This window comes from Brachionichthys hirsutus, chromosome 2 (genome assembly GCF_040956055.1).
Source record: "Brachionichthys hirsutus isolate HB-005 chromosome 2, CSIRO-AGI_Bhir_v1, whole genome shotgun sequence".
NCBI lineage: Eukaryota > Metazoa > Chordata > Actinopteri > Lophiiformes > Brachionichthyidae > Brachionichthys > Brachionichthys hirsutus.
Window position 1 is genome coordinate 11,095,803 of NC_090898.1, and position 19,376 is coordinate 11,115,178.

The 19,376-nt window shown below is 42.2% G+C and overlaps 1 protein-coding gene across 1 annotated transcript; it reads right to left on the reverse strand.

Annotated features, from left to right (window-relative positions):
* Positions 1-478: 478 nt before the first annotated feature.
* prpf6 (PRP6 pre-mRNA processing factor 6 homolog (S. cerevisiae)) lies at positions 479-9,786 on the reverse strand. Its single transcript, XM_068745761.1, has 21 exons — positions 9,716-9,786; positions 8,986-9,148; positions 8,756-8,874; positions 8,549-8,627; positions 8,137-8,349; positions 7,519-7,647; positions 7,322-7,416; positions 7,091-7,247; positions 6,820-6,982; positions 6,089-6,207; positions 5,794-6,012; positions 4,803-4,925; positions 4,567-4,688; positions 4,316-4,454; positions 4,088-4,207; positions 3,118-3,294; positions 2,912-3,045; positions 2,513-2,604; positions 2,142-2,256; positions 1,832-1,958; positions 479-1,553 (listed from the first exon to the last, which is right to left on the reverse strand). The coding sequence occupies exons 1-21, from the start codon at positions 9,784-9,786 to the stop codon at positions 1,401-1,403; spliced, it is 2,829 nt and encodes a 942-aa protein (XP_068601862.1). The 3' UTR covers positions 479-1,400.
* Positions 9,787-19,376: the final 9,590 nt, after the last annotated feature.

Here is a 19,376-nt window from a genome sequence, read left to right on the forward strand (position 1 = left end):
CATCCCCATCAGCAGCAGCAGGGAAATCCAATCAGTCGCCGCTCATCCAACCGCGCTCATTGTCTACCAAGTTTTCTCACGCTTCGTCTTGGCGGCTGGAAGACCAGTGCCGCGCTCCGTGGTCTCCAAAACCACCGAACCTGCTCCGATTTCCTCTCCCGTCGTGGATTGTTGAAGCCGAAGTTAAGGTTTCACCAAACTCCAGTCACGTCAAGTCGAGGAAAACGTCTGCAATTAATCACTCTCCTCTGCCCTTTCTGTTTCTCTTGGGAGACATGACACCGATGAGGCGAGGAATCGGGCGTAATCGGGTGGATGTTTATATGCATTTATATATATAAAAACTTTTTTGAGTAGTATTGGAGTACCAGCAGCATGAGCTACACACTGCACAGTGCGTAAATAATGGCCCGAAATATTTGGGAAATCGTCTCAAAGCAATGACGTGCTTCCAAACTTCATACAACTTGATGTGCAGTAAACAATGTTTATTTGATGTCTGCAAAGTATTTAAACACATCTGAAGCAAACTACAGTTTAAAAAAATGCTGTTCATTCTTCCAACATGACGAATGTGTTTAATATGAAGTTCCTGACAAGTTTATTTACACTAGATAGAAAGCCAACTCTGGATGGCCTACAAAAAAAACTTCTTCAGACCGCAGATGATTTTTTTTTTTAACATTTAGAATGAGACATTTTTACTGAATACAAAAAAGGTAAATCCAAACATGATGTAAAGGTGTTCAGTATATTTCTGTTGCAGGTCTCATTTAAAGTTCAACCTGCCTCTTCGTGTTTGTAGAGCGTCACAATAATAGAAATGAGAATTTTAACACTAAATCAGCAAAAAAAGATGGATGTCAAAGTGAAGACAAAATAACAATTTATTCTAATTTGCCAGATGTGAGATTCAATCAAAGTTAAACCAAAGTATTAGAACCATCTGCCTTTGGAGGAACGTTTACCTCCCATCAGATACTTTATACACAATACGAAGCTAAAGCAGAAACGGCTCTAAGAACAGCAAAATAACTTCCTGGTGCGGCTGGATCTGAGCCCAGGCTGCGATTAATGAAGACAGCAGCTAACCATCAATCTCCATGCTACATTAGACCACAGAGCTGCTACAACCAGTCAATTTAAACAGATAATGATTTTGAGTTTTATCCTGGTAGTATTTTAGAAGTTTGAGACGTGTGATCACTTTGACATTTGCTCTTGAGAACACAAACCGTGGCATGAGTTCATAAAACAGGAAAAAGGGGCATTTGAACACTTGGAATATTTTCACGAAGGAGCAAGTCTCAGTAGAGAACCAGAGTCAAGCATGTCCGCTGCTGCGTCCTGCTGGACCTCTCCTGCCCTTCAGGCATTTTCAGTCCAAACGGCCTCCGTTCCTAGAACGTGTTTTTGATTTTACTGGCTACTTGTGCTAAGATTTCTCCCGTCTTCTTCTGCCAGTTCAGAACGTGTTTGGACTCGGCACACCACAGCTCTCCATGGCGAGGCTCGGCATTGTCGCAGCGCTTCCGCACCTCTTCCTGCTGTTCCTGTTGGATGCGATACAGAGACATCAGACACCCATAACACGACGCATGGCCGAAGCCCTCCTCACACCGAGACTGGGTAACATAAATACTGGTACAAGACTACTTTTGTTTTTAGTATGTTACAACAAAAAAATAAATTAAGAACGCTTAAATGGAGGCAGCCGTGCGCAGGCCTGGAGAAACAGTTTCTACTCTTGATAAGAGATAAAATAAAATAGAAAAAAGTAAACAAATCTCACGTAAAAGCTTATACAAGTTCTATAAGAGCAGATCTTTACCTCTGTCCCATGCTGCAGCTCAAACTTGAAGAAGAGAGCCCAACCATCTCCTAAATCTGGCTCTATCTTCACTGTCCGAAGGAACCACTCTCTGGCTTTGGTGATTTTGCGCTCGCTCCAGAACAACCTAGAATTGTGCACACACGATTGCCTTTAGAAGGGACATGAACTCACATGCAGGTTTGGCCAACTACATTTTTTCAAACAGGATTGCAGGGAATGATAATACAAATGGAGATGAAGCACAAAGTGCAGCGTTTATTCTTGGGGAAGGAAGGGGTAGAAAACAATGAAAAGATGGATGTCTTACTTAGCCACAGCGAGCAAAACATGAGGATCGTGTTCACACTTCTTCAAAGCATCAACACTTTTAGTTTTCCTCTGGGGTCTGGCCTCCAAAAACACTGCCTCAGCCCACAGGATACCTTGTAGGAACATTTTTGTCGAGTGTTAGAGCTTATATTACATTTGGCAATTATAAACAATATCAATAGTGTATTTTTGTCCAAACTACCACCTTAAAGGTATGAAAACTGTTTACAAATATAAACATTTCTATCTAAACACATGATTTCAAAAGAAGGTGTCGTATTTGTCTTGTGAACTAATTTAGCTTCTCCTGTTGCTCAACAGTAAATTCTCTTTAAGGGTGAGTAAACGGCTGTAAACGGTCAGTCTCACCTGAATTGGGGCACTCCTGCAGGGCTTTAGCCATCAGCGTGTTGGAGATGTTCTTCAGTCCAGCCCGGAACTCCAGTCGGACCGACTCCAACCTGATTAATATGAAGACAAACGAAAAGTTTAGGCAACTTACTTTTTTATTTTATCTTGGTGAGCTAATTAGTCGTAATTCTAATCTTCCTATTGTGGAAATTAACATTAATCTCTAGAAGTGTGCTGTATTTTATTCCTATGAAGCCAAACAAACGCATCAACGAAGTTGAATAGGAAGTCCCATGAAAGACAAAGTAAATACTGATACTCTAATTCCAAACAGGATCCTGATCATCCAAACTCATTTATTTAAAGCACTCTCTTGATACGAACATATAAAAGCTCATCTTCTGACTGTGTTCTCACCATAGCTCAGGGCTCTGGGGGTTTTTCAGCCGAGCCTTTTCCAAGATTGCTCTGGCTCTGGTTAGTTGTCCCACCCTCTCTTCGAGATGAGACAGCAACAACCACAGGGCAAATGAGTGGGGGCACTTTTTCAACTGCAGCAACAAACAGAAAGTCATTGGCCATCAGGAAAAACATCAAACATCAAAATATGCCCCTGAACTCACCCCCTGGTTGTAGGCCTCTCTGGCCTTATCCATGTTTTCACATTGCTCTTCTATCTGGCCTCTCATCATCCAAAGTTTTGGGAAGTCCTCGTAGTGTTTTAGGGCCTCCGTGCACAATTCCTGGGCGGCATCAATGTTTCCCAACACCCACTCCAACTTCACCGACTTCATGAATACCTGTGGAGATGACAAACACACCGAAGCTATTCAGGGGAAGTGGTGCATAAAAACAAGATGCTGGCACTCGTATTTCATGTTCCCCTGGGTTGGACATATACTGAGCATTTTAACAACGCCGGAAACACCCGTCTGCTTTAAAGTGCTATAAATAGCAAATTCTTAGGGCCCAGCCAAACTCAGATTGATTCTGAAGGGAATCATCAATAACTGTCTCGTCTCTGGGGAACATCAACAAACATGTTTTCATGTTAACAAATGGAATACGTACAACTAATGTGGAAAAGGTGCCAGCTCAGCAGCTACAGATTGATAGCCTTAAAGCACTGCTGACAGCATCTATCAGCCCGGCTGCTTTAAGGTTTGGAAACCTGACAGTCTATCCCAGATCAGGACGGAATGCTTGTAGACCACACATCAATAACAGGGAACTACTAACTAAGTATTAAACATTTAAACTATTAGAAGAAAGCCTGGGGATCACAGGTCAGAGAACATTTCGAAATGAAAAACTAATGCTGCGTTCGTACACAGGGTCACGGAAAGGGAAAGTGTAAGCGACGAGGAATGTTGAAGTACACGCCGAACAAATCTCAGGAAACGTTGATTAATCTTTGTAATCTTTCTGGTTGGATTATGTCCAATAAATCTCAAAAGACATCATCGACGAAATGTTAGCTTAATAATGAGAATAGACCTAAATTGACAATCATTTTCCACCATGTAGTTACTGCATTTGTTTAACTTTCAGCTCTGTGTTTATGAGTTTCTGCTTTGTCAGTCAAGCACTCACTCTGGCTGTCGGGGCGCTGCTGCGGGCCTTGGCCAGCAGCCGACGGGCTCTTTCATACTCGTTATTCTCAGACTCCAGCTTGACAGCAGCCAGCCAGATCTCCTCACTATTTGGGTTAGCCTAAAAAGGACAATAAAGTGACCGAGAAGATGAGACATGGGGGGAAAAACAGGAAAATATGAAAGCAAGATAGCACGCGAGCTAATCAGCTGCACATTGTCTCATTACCTGGAAGGCCAGAGCGAGGATACTCCGAGCTGCAGGTACATCCTCAGCCAGCCACTTGGATTTGGCCCCCATCAGCCACAGCACCTCAGCCTTCGGACAGTGAGCCACAGCTCTTTGGAGCAAGGCCTCCAAAGACTCCCTGAGAGGAGAAAGGCAGCGTTGAAGAGCAATGGAGAAGACAACAAAGACCTGATGGATGACAAAGTTGAACAAATAAGGTTCATATTATTTAGAAAAATGAATCCGGTCACCTGGTGCCGTGATTTTTCTCAAAGTACGCAGCTCTAAGCCAAACACTCTTTTTACTGGGGAACACCTGCAGAGCATGGGCGTAGATGGCCCTGGCACACTCCAGGGCGCCGTGGGCCACACACTGAAAAATACGGCCCCATCTCCGTTATGTTAAAACCAGGAAGCAAAGGAATATGAGAATGGCGCCTATAAATGAACACATGTACGAGAGAGTAAAGTAGTAATCAATACTCACGCTGTCGGCGTCCTCCATCCAGGTGTGCTTGCGGTCCTCCTCTTCAATGCCAATCCCGATGACGGCCCGTATCACAGCCTGACACGTAGCAACGCTGCCCGCTTTGTCACACTCCTCTGCATCCTGCAGCAAAACAGCACCAGTGGGAAATACACTGTGGGTAGCACACTGGAGATAATGCAAATACAAGTACCGGTAGTAAATAAAGTCACAGGAATGATGAAGGAATTTACATGGAAGCAAACACACTGCTAAAATGGCAGAGAAAAGTTGAAACCCCTAAAAAGGTTTTGATTACTGAGAAATAACCAGATCAGAGATCATTAGTCTTTAACGAGAGCTCATGAGGGAGGATATTTGCGAGTAGAATAAAGGACTAATGCGGGGTCACAAAAAGGATAACTAACAACCATATTTCATGCCAGGTGTTCAGGAAAAGATAAACAACACGAATCAGTACTGCTGCTGCAGATAAAGGTTCTGATTGCAAAACAAACTTGCAGTCAACAAGATGTGCCGGCTTGTATTCTGTTGCACCCAGATGGAAAAGCAGAGCAGCTCTGCCAAGGTGTGCTGGTACGCTGTGAAAGATGCCAAACCCATGATGCAGATCTAACAGCCTGCCCTCCAACACCAGAGATAAAGGCACAAGCATTTAATAGTTCACTTTCAACGTTTACGGGTTTAATCTTCATAGATGGGAGATTAGAATCGTCTCATTATAACTGCAGCTGCACAAAAGACTTCTGGTCTGGTTCTCAGAGGAGCAGCTGAGGACGTTGCCCGGTGGTCACCTTTTGCACTGCATGAAGCAGGCATTGATTTTTTTTTTAAAGCTCACTGTCATCATTCGTTGCCAATAAAATTCCGTTACTGAAAGGATATACGCTGTAAAGAGAACTATTTATTCTGTGGGGACATTTTTAAGACATAAAAAGCTTCAGAAATCCCTGCTGGTGTCAAAACAACAACAACAACAACAACAACACACCTGTATCCACTGCTCTCTGTTGATCTCCACACCGTTGGCTCCTAGGGAAGTGATGGCTCTGTCAATAATCTTTTCCACCATCTGCGTGTTGCCATTGGCCTCTTCTAACTTGGCAGCAGTGATCCAGATGTGGCGATCGGTGGGAATGTTCTCCCGGGCTTTGTTTAGAACGCGCCGGGCGTTCTCGTATGTTTCTAACCGGGCCAGTGCCAGCCACAGCTAGGGGACAGAGAGATAGTTAGTGTAAAGGTTCATGTTGTGGAAAACCAAAATGAGATGACAGAGCAGCGCGTACCTCCACACTTGTGGGGCAACACTCCACAGCTCTGCTGAGCATAATCCTGGCGTCCTCGGGTTCCTCCAGCTCAACCGCCGTCTTCCACAGTCGGACTGACTTGGACACATTCTCCAGGGCTACATGGGCAACAATTACCTAAATGTTAAGCCCGGCTCATTTTGGACAATTATCTTTCATATTGACTATAATTACCATCGAATACAATCAAGATTTGAGCTAAAACATTCGACAGAAACAAACCAAACTGCATATGGAACAAGTTGAGCAGAATCCGAGAGGGGAGGTACTGTTGTGTATTTAATGAGGAGAAGCAGCAGCAGAGCCAACTGAACAAGTCGAGGCGAAGGCAGTTTCTCCACAGAGGAACTCCCATCAATCTCCGTCAGTGGAGTACGCTGCTGGGAAATACCGGTGTGTGTGTGTGTGTGTGTGCATGAGTGTGATAGGGCATTAAACGCAATGGTTCAAATGGGATGTCGAGCCTTGACAAGGAGCCGGAAGCACGGCTGTCTAACGCAACCCTGATGAAATCTGTCATGCTTTCTTATGTGAGTGGTGAAGACTGCTTCTGAATCGTAAATCTTTATTTATTTATTTAATAACTGCCTTTTTCTTGGCAGGGAACTTTTTTTTTTTTTTGACACATTCCTTCAGTATTCACTGCTGGGAAGTCACAACTCCTCCCAACAACTGAAGAGCAACACACATCTTGTCAAAACAAGCTTTACCCTTCCTGAGGACTCGTTTCTTGGCTCTGACGTCCGTCTCCAGCTCTGCAGCTCTGATGTAGATGCGGACGGACTGCGGTAGGTGGCGGACGGCCTGGGCGACCACGGCTTTGGCCGTGTCGCCAGGCTGGAGCCGAGCGGCCTCCAACCACACGTCTTCACTCTGGTGGGCAGGGAAACGCACCGATTATCAGCAGAAGGGCGGCGATTAAGTGGATTTGCAAATCCACTTAATACTGCCGTGAACACGCAGGTCTCAAGCATCCATTACCTTAACACACATCTCTGTGCCTTTCATAATGAGGTTTCTGGCAACCTGAAGTTTGCCTGTCACCTCCTCCAGCCTGGCAGAGGCAATCCAGGCAGGAGGATGATGAGGGTTGGTCTCCCTGACGGATTTCAGTAGCAGGCGAGCCTTCTTGATGTCGCTAGATACACATAACCGAAGATGAGACGACACATTCACCTCACATAACCACTGGGCCCTCTTATCCGACTCTACCTGATGTCTCCTCCATGTGTCGGGATCATGGAGTTGAGATCCGTAAGGTAGCCCTTTGGATCCACCACCGTCTGTCCGCTCACTGAGTCGGACACCTGAAGAGCGATAAAGATGAGAGGAGCCCCGTTAGATCCGACATATTGGAATGACAACAGCGAATGAACGATAGAACAGGCTCACGGACGATTATTAATTACCTGGCTAAGCCTCATATCCATGAGTGTGTTCCTGGCCTGTCCGATTTTCCTCATGTCCAGCTCACCTGTCCCCGGCGTCATTAAGCCAGGGGTCATACTTCCTGGGTAAGGTGTGTTCAGACCTCCAAGCTAGGAGAGAGAAAAGACAATGGAAAAAGAGAGGATCTCTGTGAGGAGTCTGTTACAGCATTGGTGAAAGGCACTTTTTAGTCAGCAGGCCATGTTTCAACTGGTTTAAACGTGAAGCTCTGTACAATCAATGCACTTTACTCAGAATATTAATTGTGTATTGACGTCACTGAATGGGCTCGAGAACACTTCCAAAAGCCATTGTCTTTTGGAAGAAAAAGGGTATTCTGAATGTATAACAGCATGGCGCCTGGCTAAAAGAGTCCTGGGAATAAACTAATCTGCATTCAGTCCAAATCTGTCACCCATTGGAAATATTTGTCATATTATGAAGCGTAAATTAAGACAAAGGAGATTATTTGAGAAGCTGAAATCCTACATTATCCAAGAATGTATAAACATTCCACTTTCAAAATGATGGCAGCTATTCTCAATTCTCAAAGGCATTAGGAGTTTTCTTAGAATATATATATATATATATATATACACACGCGTGTCTATATATGTGTTTGTTTCCATACTGACCCCTTGCAGAGGGTCAACGGTCGTATGCTTGTCTCCGGTCTGAAGGTGTTTGGAGAAGAAACTGTCGGGGACAGGCGTGAGTTTTTCATAGCGAGGATTCCGCTGGCGTTTATTCCTGGCATCGCCCACCTCAGGGATACTCAGCCACTCCTCCTCTGACACCTCTGACAACTTCCTCTGTATGGAAGTGGGGGTGGCAAGAAGAATAAAGAAGGATGACAGAATAGAGATGTGAATGGACTCGATGTTGAAATGTTTGCTTTAATCACAAGGAGCTTAGTTATTTTAAGCACTAAGAAGGCAAGAAGTTCATGAAGACAAATATATAAAAAAGAGGTACCGGTAATAATTTATATTTCATGTACAATTTAATTACCTTTAAATCCGAAAACTGCTGCTGGATTTTTGGTCGCTCCATACGATATTTCTCAATTTCTTCCTTTTCTCTCAGCTCCCTAAACACAAACAGGACAGCATTCACAATCTTAAGTGAGCAGGCTTTCAAACATGATTGTGATATTTCCGCTGTGGAGGGTACTGAACGTTTGTTCCATAAAATTCAAGGACTATTATTTCTAATAACCTTCTTTCTTTACGTCTTTCATCCATCCTTTTGTCCAGTGCTGCATATATAGCATCTGCTTCTTCATCATCCTTCTCATAAGGCCCACTGGAGAACAAACTCCCGGCATATCCATTAAACTACATGGAAAAAGAACGATTCTATCAGAAGGATTAAGGTCATCACAATCATTATATAAGTGGGGATATTATATGGTGAAATAACAAAGAGATGTGGCCATTAAAAGGCACCTCGTCATAATTTGTGTCATTAAGATCTTCTTCATCTTCTTCCTGGCTCTTCTTCATCTGATCTCCAACGGTCCTCTTCCCTGGTGGAGCATGTCGATCATCAACTGGATCATTGGCATCACGAGCCGGACCAATGTCGGATCGGGTGGTAAAACCAGTCGCTCTAAAGAGGAGAAATGTCGTCAAATGCTACAGAAACAAACAACAGCAGGATCAGGGGGTTCAACGGAACACATCCAGCTTTGAGGGTTGGTTGCCAAGCTTAATAACTTTATGCGTTTTTATTTTTGGTGACTGACTAATAAATGAAAACCATTCAGCCTATATTTTATAAAATGACTGTAAAAAAAAAAATAGGTTTTTCCATAATGCCTGCACTTCTGTATTTTTTTGAGGAGCCTCCTGAAAACGAGATCGTTTCATCTCAAACCAACAAACAAATAAATACTATTTATCTTTTATGAAGAGCTTTTAAGTCGTATATTTTCACAATTAACCTACCGGTAATATACAGTGTGGCTTGAAGATTCTAGTCCCGTCAGTAGCTAGCTTTAACTGCTGTTCTATGCATTGATCTTATTTAATTGGCTTACAGCGTTTGATATCTTGTCTCGTTAAATTAATTGGCATCACGCTATAACAAAGAAAGACTGCTGCAAATCCACTGATCCATCTACCGCTAAATAACCTAGCATGCTAGCTAGCACACTAGCATGTCAGACTGGCTTACCCTCTGCCGAGACCGGGAACGTAGCCCAGCGGAGCAGGCATGCCCAGAAACGGCTTCTTCTTTTTCCCCATGAGCGGCGAGGCAAGAGGCAGAGCCGGAGGGGCGCCGCTTGCCCCCGCCGCCCCGCCGCCTCCCGCAGACGTTTTGGAAACAATTTTGGGAACAATTTTGGGAACAATTTTGGGCCCATGTTTTCCTGCAGCGGCCGCCATCGTTGCAACGACGAGGAAAATAAGGACCGGATGAACAACAGCCGCACTTCCGACATGACGTTCTTCAACGCTCTGCTGACATGAGTAACAGCGCCCCCACAAGGCCGGCGGACTCCTTGTTTATTTTCACGAAAAATAATTTAATCCTGAAATAAATTTCGTTGAAATTTGTTAAATCCAAATTATGAAATGCGCTTATTTCCACGTCTCGCCGTGTTATATACTGATTGTGTTATAATTTGTTTAAGATTTGTCTCTTGTTTCCACACAATTTGTTTTCCACGGGAACCAGTGGAGGGCGCTGCAACCTTAGAAGAAATAAACCTACTGAACGTGTGCAATAATTTTATGTAGGCTATTTGTTGTTTTTCCCCGCAATAAGTATTGATTATTTTATTCAAGAACTTATATCCAGGTTGTTTAATGAAAGTTCTTTCAATATTTGCATTTGGGTTTTCTGCTTGAGTTGTCTCCGGGTTCTCTGGCTTCCGATTGAGTTCGAATTGTCTCCAAGAAAATGGAAGGATAGATGTTGCTTTTTATTTTTATTTTTCACATTTGTGCCTTGCTCCTTTACGTCCCCCTTAAGGCATTAATATGAAGCCCACAGGCACATATAGTAAACCCATTAATGCTTGCCGTGTAGTTGATGAGATTTAATTTCCTGCCTTGAGTGTCACAAATGGACCTCTGACCCCAATCATGGGATGTATGACACAGATGACATTTGGTTAAATTCTCAGTCCCCGAGGTTTCATATCGGCCAATTAAAATGAGACATCCAATTTTGCATAATCCCAGGGTTTAAATAACGCTCATACATAAAAACGAGCAGTACACAGTAGTGGTATAACCTAAACCAAACTATGACGCCCATTCGATAATGAAATGCTGAATTATAATTCAGGTCCTTATTGAGAGTCTATACATTTGCAACATTTGGCTGGCATTTAAGAGTAATTCTGACACTCATGTCAATGTGTTAAAGTAATAATTATGTTTCTTGTTTATTGAATGGAAACAGATCCATGTTGAAAAGACTGGATTTTATTGTGGAACAAGAGAATGCAATAAAACGAATTAAATTCTAACGTGACATTTCTGGGTTATTATCCCTTGAGAGGAAGCAAAGCCATGCATCAATTCGTTTCAATCAAGTTTAACTTAACCTGCTGTCTGAGTCTCGGCCCATGCCTTTACATTTTCTTTAATTTACGTCGCCTGGAGGCCAGACATTATTTTACTCGTGGGAGAAGAATGTTATGATGAAAATAAAATACCAGACACATTAGAAGAAATATAGCTCCCACAGCTGAGAACAGATTTAAACATGAAGTGCAGCTCAAGCCTTGATTTCACAGTCTCTTTTACTTCCCTTATTATTTTATTTTAGTTGATTGATTTTAATAACGACATGGAAAAAATGGCACAATGTGCAGCTTCACTTTATTTATTTAGTCCAATAAGGGAAATCAAACAAACCCACAAAACAACACGTGCTTATACACTGATCATACTGCTGTCCTGTCGATGGGTGATCCAGAGCAGAGTCATTAATCCCCAATAAAATATAAAGAGCATTGGACAATGCCCACCATGAGAAAGCTGCAAACACAGACCCCTGCTTAATTTGCACATGCTTCCATTTATTTATGTCATGACTAACAATAACAAAATATGACAACTTGTATTTCACTAACAAAAATGTTTATCAGTAAACAAATATATATCCAGTCCTCCTTCATACATAATCACAGTCATTACTATTGTTACCAACACTGCTATTCATAATGAGTTATTTCAATGTGATTGAAAATCACATTTTAACTGATATTAGTATTTATATATGTTTCAAAACGAATGCTATGTGTCAATAGGACGTATGATTGTGACACCGTTTATACTGAGGACAGTGTAAGTAATTTCATTGTGAACATTGGAGTTGTATTTTCAAGGAGCAAAGCTGAAAGGCATTTAATGGTTAAGCTATTCCTTTCTTTTAACCAAACTATTATCACTTCAATAGAATTAATGGAATTACATTTTTGACGTGGGACATCCACAATAATACTGGAATGTAATTTTTTTTACATGATGAGAAATTTATGTAAGAAAATATGTAATGACTACCACAATCTAACTGAAATGTTCTGAAAGAACGTCAATTATAGCTGGATCGCTAATGGTGTTTAAGCTTCCATGCAGAGTATTCTGCATGGTCTGCAGATTATCCATTTGTGTGTGTGTCAGTTTGCATGGATGCATGACTCCATTTAATTTGTGTATCCAGTGCATGTGACAGGATATATGGGGGAGTTGCACAGGAATATCTGGACTATCTGTTGGAGCAGATGTCTATAGTGTCATACAGTATTACATGTAGATGCAGAATGTATGTGGAGCTGCAAGGATGCATCACAAGCAGCACATAGGAAACCAAGAAAGTCCATGTTATTTATATGACCCTAAATCACACACAGCAGGGCTTCACTGGGCTTGACAAACTACAGTGTCTTAGACCCTTGATTTAATAGAGGAAAACTCCACCTACATTTTTTTTTGTAAAGAAAAAGCCTTCAGGAAAAGCCATTGGAGGGTGAATCCAGCCAAAGGCAGACAAGTTTACTAGATTTCAAATGTATATAAAAGATTAATAGATGAACAAACGAAAGGAAAATGACATGTTGCAGCAACTACCCTAATTAAAGTCCACTGACAGATGGAAAGCTACAGAGGTGTTGAGATGACAGGTTTAGCAATACACTTTCATGCATCACCTATACAAACACACACCCGCACACAGACAAAGAGACCGACAAGTCATTAATACTACTTGAGCTCCATTATGAGATAGGTTTCGCTAATTTTATTCAACAATACAATGAGCACAAAGGAAAAAAAAGGATGAAGACATCATCATCTGTCACCCTCTGTGCAAATATGCTAAAAAAAAAAAGCACCTGTCTGAGCTGAAAGCTGTCTGCATGCACAAAGTCTGACTTTTTACATCGAAGAAAATCCTGAAAGGATGAATTCTGTTTTGTTTGTTTTTTGTTGTTGTTGGAGATACTGACTGGCTGAAATAAAGGCACGTGCCCTTCATAGAGGACAGCAATAAATTACTATTGGCCTCTCTTGAAGTGGCCATCAAGAGCCATTTTGAGCAACAGATGCCAAGATAGAATTTCATTGATCCTCTGAGCTTGGAGCAACAACAAAGCTTTGAATGAGAGCAGTCCTGTAATTAGTCTGGGGCAGGATCTGAGACACTGTGCAAAGGAGGAAAAGATGATTGATTCTGTGTTTTGAATCCTAATGCATTTGCAAGCATGCCATGTGTGCTTAGTGGGTCACAATCGGGATGATTAATTCATTTACTCATCACTGTGTAATATCGTGTACATGTATGTCCCTCTCACCTCACGTGTTGCTGTCTGCTTTGCGCTCAGGTTCTCTCAGAGGTCTGAGAGTCTGAGGGTTTTACTCAGCATGGTAGCTTTTCCTAGTTCTTCTGGATAACTCATGACCCATTTGTCTCCAGGTATGAGGGTATGGGCCACGGTGGGGCTTCAGGATGGCAAGGATATTTCTATATGCGACCCCAAATAGCTGACCTCCTTGCATTCTCCTTGTGGCTCCTACTGAGCTACAAGGAGAATGCTACAGTGGGATATGAGTTTGAATAAACACCCATGTGTTTGTAGCTGTAGTATGTCTGGTCTCCTGACACGTGGTCATCAGGCAGCCACATTGTGTGTGTGTGTTTCAGCACAGCTTCGTGCATTGCCTGTCTTTGGTCATTTGCATAGTGGTGAGGTCACTGTCAAATGAGTGAGTGGAATTAGAATCTCTTTCCCACCCTTCTGTCCCTGCACATATGTGAATACATACACATGGACAAATAGAGAAGAAGCACAAAAATGTGACAAAAAATACAACCCACTCACAAAAGCACACACACACACACACTAGAGCAGGAGACAAAATGATGGTGATTAGGAATATCTTCAAAATGGTTTCTGTCATCTTTTGTCACCTTCAATAAAGAGGGGACGCGTTTTTCAGATGAGATCTCTTAACAATACGCACACAGAAATTAAAACAGCTCAGGGCCACATCTTTAATACTTTAAAGTGGATTCCTGTGTATCATCTTAGTGGAGGAAAATAACTTCCTGTGGGAATTCATTAGATTGCGTTCCCTTCCACCTGAAAGAGACCCCTCTTTCACATCAGATTAAGTGCGGACTGAAGAGAATGCTTATGTTCTACTGAAATCCAACCTCTTTAAATCTTTTCTGCTTCCAAGCATTTAGATACACCCGAGGCGGGGACAGTCTTTTCTCAGCGCTTCTTTTCTATTTTATGTCCTATTTGGTGCCATTATTTCCAACTGCCAACTCAGAGACAGCCATTCACCATGACACCAGCTTTGGCAGGGCTGATGCCACACTCCACCATCAATGGCTCCTCTGTCTCTGAAGAAGTGCTTGAGAGGGGGGGGAAGAGCGACAGAGAGAGAGAGAGCGAGTAGAGAGATGTGGGGGAGGGTACTCGTGCAGAAGCCAATGGCACTGATTTTTCATCATCACATTCTGATTGTTTGCAATATTAACACACTGTTTTGCTTTGCAGTCCAAAAAAAGAAACACAAAGTGGTGTCACAGCAACAATTTATTCAAGGAAGGCCATATGTGATCTTTTAAAAGTGTGATGACACTATCTCTGAGTTAAAAGATGGTCACCAAAAGGCTCTGACCAAACGCTCCCGTTCCCTGGGCTCCTGTCTTGTCATGGTCATCTTTGATGTACCGCTTGAGATGATTATTTCTAATAAGATTATTATTTCCACAGCAGCTCTGCCACTATGACACTGATGCACCGGTGCTGAGCAAGCCTGGCCCTTTGGTCCCTGCAGGTTCCAGCGTATTCATTATTCACTGCACTGACCGTGCTTTGAATTCAAGATATAAGCTGAGATTGCTCAATTTTTTAATTTTTGTTTTACAAGACAAAATGCCCTGGCAGGCACACAGTAGCACACATCTAAATGAAGCTCTGTCTCCAAGAGTACAGTGTGAGTGAGCATGCACTAATGTGTGCGGGTCTGCGTTGGTGTGTGTTTCTATGTGCATTCAAGACTGCAGGGATAAATATTAGAAATACATCTGCATGAGTGTGAACGTGTCTTTGCGTGGGCGATCCGGTGATGATGGACCAGCTAGTCCCGTGGTTTCTTACTGTACATGCCCTTTGATGATCCAGTAGCCGGGCTTTGGAGAGGACCTACTTCTTCCAACACACTGATGGATTGTCTTGAAGTCTTTCTTGGGACGTATCTTTTCATTGCTCACAACGAGTCCGGTGCTGAGCAGGCTGCATGCATCAGAATGCTGGCAGAATTAATTAGATTAAACTAACAAAGACGTGCTCACAACTTCCTCTAAATTACTCTGCTTTGAAGTGAAGCACCAGTGTTAGTGGTTGATGGTGGTGTCTACCGGGGATGTCTTTTTTTTTTTTAGGCTTTTCTGGAAACATCCAGTGCATTTCCTCCTTGTTTCTGTTTCTGTTTCTTGGTTCTTCCGAGGTGACTCTTTTTCTGTATTCCTTTATGTGTGCATGTTTGTTTATGCTACAGTGGGATATGAGCTTGAATAAAATAGTTGTGTCTAGTTTGAATTCTCTGAAAATAAAAGGAAATGGTATGCACTGTTTGGTTTTCACTGCTGCCGTAGGAAGTTATAGAGATTCTCAGGGGATGACTTACTGTGTTTTACTTTCAAGCGGACAAATTCTTCAGACGATCCCTGTTAAATTGAGGTTTTCTCGAAAAACAGGAGGCTTGTGCTGCTTGCCTTAACCACACCCTGTACTTCTCACCTTTTAGCATAAATTCTACGTTGTTTATGTGTGCATGTTTTTTAACGCATTGGATAAAAAACTTTTGTCAAAGAGGGTAAAAATATGTCAATTTATGCACATCCAGAAGAACAAATGCCTCAATTTCAATCTGATATATTAATATTAGAATAAGCTTTTCATTAGTACATAAAATACTTTGCTTTTAATATGTCGTACTAAATTATCATTATGGTTATGTACATCATGTTATCTTATTGGGTATTATAAGATATTATTTACAGTGCTATATATTTGATTATAGCCACATGAGAGACACGAATGTCCCTCCTGAGGAAACTTGATGTCTCTGCAGCTGACAACCAGCCAAACCAGGCTTGAAATAGTATGCCTGGTAATATCCATTAAAAGAGAGCATTCTATAGTTGCCGTGATTTATGTGTTTCGGGTGCAGCTGATGGACAGAAAATATATTCTTGCATTATATAGTAACACGTTCCAAAAACATTTCTCTGTTACATGAGGCAAAATGTATGTTAGTACAGTAAATTTAGTTGCATAATATACTTGTTGTGATATAGTTACTTTGGACACCGCCCCGCAAGAGAAAATGCACAAATTGATATGAAGCTTCCTGAAAAGACTGCACAGAGATTTGTCTTCCAGTGGGCAACAACGCTGTCAGCAGCGTCACCAGCTGATTCTCAAACATGGAAGATATTGACAGCATGGTTTTATTTTCTCCAGACAGGAAATGAAAAAAGGTAGCTAGTCTGGAAGGCTTGAGAAACAGCTTCAAACGAAAAGGAAAGAAAAAAACTTTACAAAAATCTAGGGTTGACTTTGATGGAGGGGGAATGGTGACGGAGGTCAGATGGTCACCACTGTTTGTCAGCTTTGTCACGTGATGAAAGGAAACCTACAGAGAGTTATGAGCCATCGAAGGAAGATGTCAATTTAAGAATTAGATATTTAAAAAGAAATATCTTCAGTAATATTCCTATTATAGTTTTTTTTTATTATGAAAGTGGGCGTGTGTGACTGAGTGCGCGCGCGCGCGCGAGAGAGGGAGAGAGAGAGAGAGAGAGAGAGAAAATCTATTCCGTATCTAGGAACAGCCGGTGTCGGGGCGGAATGACCTTTTGCCAGGTGAGGAGAGTTGGACGGAGATTCACACAGACCCGTTACGCATCGGACCGGTCCCGGTGTTCCAGACAACAGATGACGGTTAACCGACTGAGGGGGAGATTTTAGTCCCGGTTTCTTTTTCCTCTCAGTACAATTACAGTAAGAACCGTATCCATGCTCCCGTAGCGCGTTAAAGAGAGCAATACGCGCTCCTCATCCTCACTCTTGTTACATCTGATCCATCCGGCAGAAGAATGGGAGACTCCCGCTAGCACCACGGAGAGGTACCCGCTGAGACCGACTATGGCTGTGGACGGTAAGCGCGCGTCCCGTTCCGCTTGCACGCAACCCAATAGGCGTCCACACACCGGGACTTAATTGGCACTCAGCAATGAGTTCACTTCACTCTGACCTGAAAATACTACTTCTATGTTTTTTTTTACATCAAATCCAGGAAGTATACCTTCTGCCTCCAGGGATATGTGCTTATTGAAAAACAAAAAACAAAAAACATCCGTTCCTAGAAAGAAAATGAATCGGAACAAGGTCCGCCCCCCCTTTTCATCTTTTATTTTTAAATAGAAGTAAGCTTCACTGTGAGATATCCTGTTGATATGAGCTTTGGGTTGACCTTTTGAATTTTCATTAACCTTAAGATCCCAGAAGGTGTGAAGACGAAGTGTGATTCCTCCACTGTTTGTTTTTTGCTCATGGGTTGTCTTCATTTTGACATAATCCACTATGAAAACTTGATTCATGTCGTATCAGAGGGGACTTGAAAATCAATGAAAAATGGATGCATTGAAAAAATAAAACTTTTATTTTCACTGCATTTAAACAACACATATATTCTTTGTATCACTAAAGATGGAGAGAAACATTCTGGGATAGGCTCCAGCGACTCCCGTGACCTGCAAAAGGGGAAAATGGAAATATTAAATTGAAGGAGATGAGCCTCAATATTCACAAAAAAAGTGTTTGTTGTTTGTTTGAGAAGTTATTTTTGACAATAATTCAAGAAAAATCACATCTAAACTCAGACACTCATATTGTCTCCACTTTAAACCTAAAGAACCTGCTAATGTCTGATGTAATGCATGGAATTTATTTATTTACTTTTTTTTTCTGAATGTCCAAAACGCCAAAACTTTCTTTCATTATCAAACTAAATTGTCAAATTTGACAAGTTGAAAAATTGTGTATCACAATCGAGGTGAATATTCTAGCTGAGGTGCATCCATGCTGCTTGTTCCTATAGGCCTCTGGGAAATCTTGCTCAGTTCCTCAGCCTCAGGGACGGAGCTGATTATATATTAACATACTGTCAATAAAAAGTTTAAAGTCAGCCTTTAAAAAAAATATATATATTGTTTGCATTGATGTTGTTGTTGTTTTTGTACTGCTGCTCCATCTTGGCTGACTGGTGTTTGCTCTCAGCAAAGTGCTAACAAAGCTCTGAAGCGTAATCGGCGTCTCTGTGTGCTCAGTGTCTTCTGTCTGCTGGAGCAGGTTAGCTCTTCATTAACACGGCTGCAGGTATAGGACGCTCGGCTACGCGCATATGACGAGCAACACATTGTGCTATCTATAATTGATCCATAGTTTACTTAAGCATCATTAATTTACCGAGTGCCTTGGGTGCTGATGCCACCGTGACGGTGTGAAACGTTAGAAAGACTGCCGCTCCAGAAAGACTGTAGCGCTACTGACCATGGGGTAACAAGATATACACAATCTGTCCTTTTCATGCATGTTAGAGCACAGTGACATTTTTGATGTTGTATTTTATTAGTTCAAGAACTGGATACCAGCCAATTGATACTGAGGTTGATGGAAAATGGAAAAACCATTTCCCCTCAGAAATGGAGGAAACCAAAAATCAAACCTTTTACTGTGGATCATCTGGGAGTATTAACAACAGCGAATGTTTCAGGTGGGATATGTTTTGGCTGTAGTTTCATTTCAGCTTCAGGTCATCTGTGTTTTAAACGGTGTAATAGGCATTGTCGTCTAATTACACTCCCTTCTCTCTGCTGGCTGAGCAGCAAATAACACTATACAATTGTGCTTCTTCTATTTTTGGCTTCTCAGGTTGGAAGAAATTCTTCAAATGTTTGCTTGGATCACACAGAACATCTGGCTGTATTGTTATATCCAAGATAAGCAGTCGCACAAATGATGCTACTCCATTGTCCAGTCGGCAACATCCAATTTTTTGTTTAGCGAGAGAAAGAAAGCCCCCCCCCCCCCCCCCCCCCGTTTACATCAAGAGGAGGCATGAGGCAACCCTGTGTGTGTGCGTGTGTGTGCTCGCGCGCGCACAAGGTTTTGCTCAACTCAGCATGTAGGCCATCCAAACAACCAGGATATTGGTTGTATATTGGTGGACACACCCCATGTGCTGACCATCATACTGACAGGCCTGCAGGGAACAGAGCCCACGGTTCGATCCAGACCTAA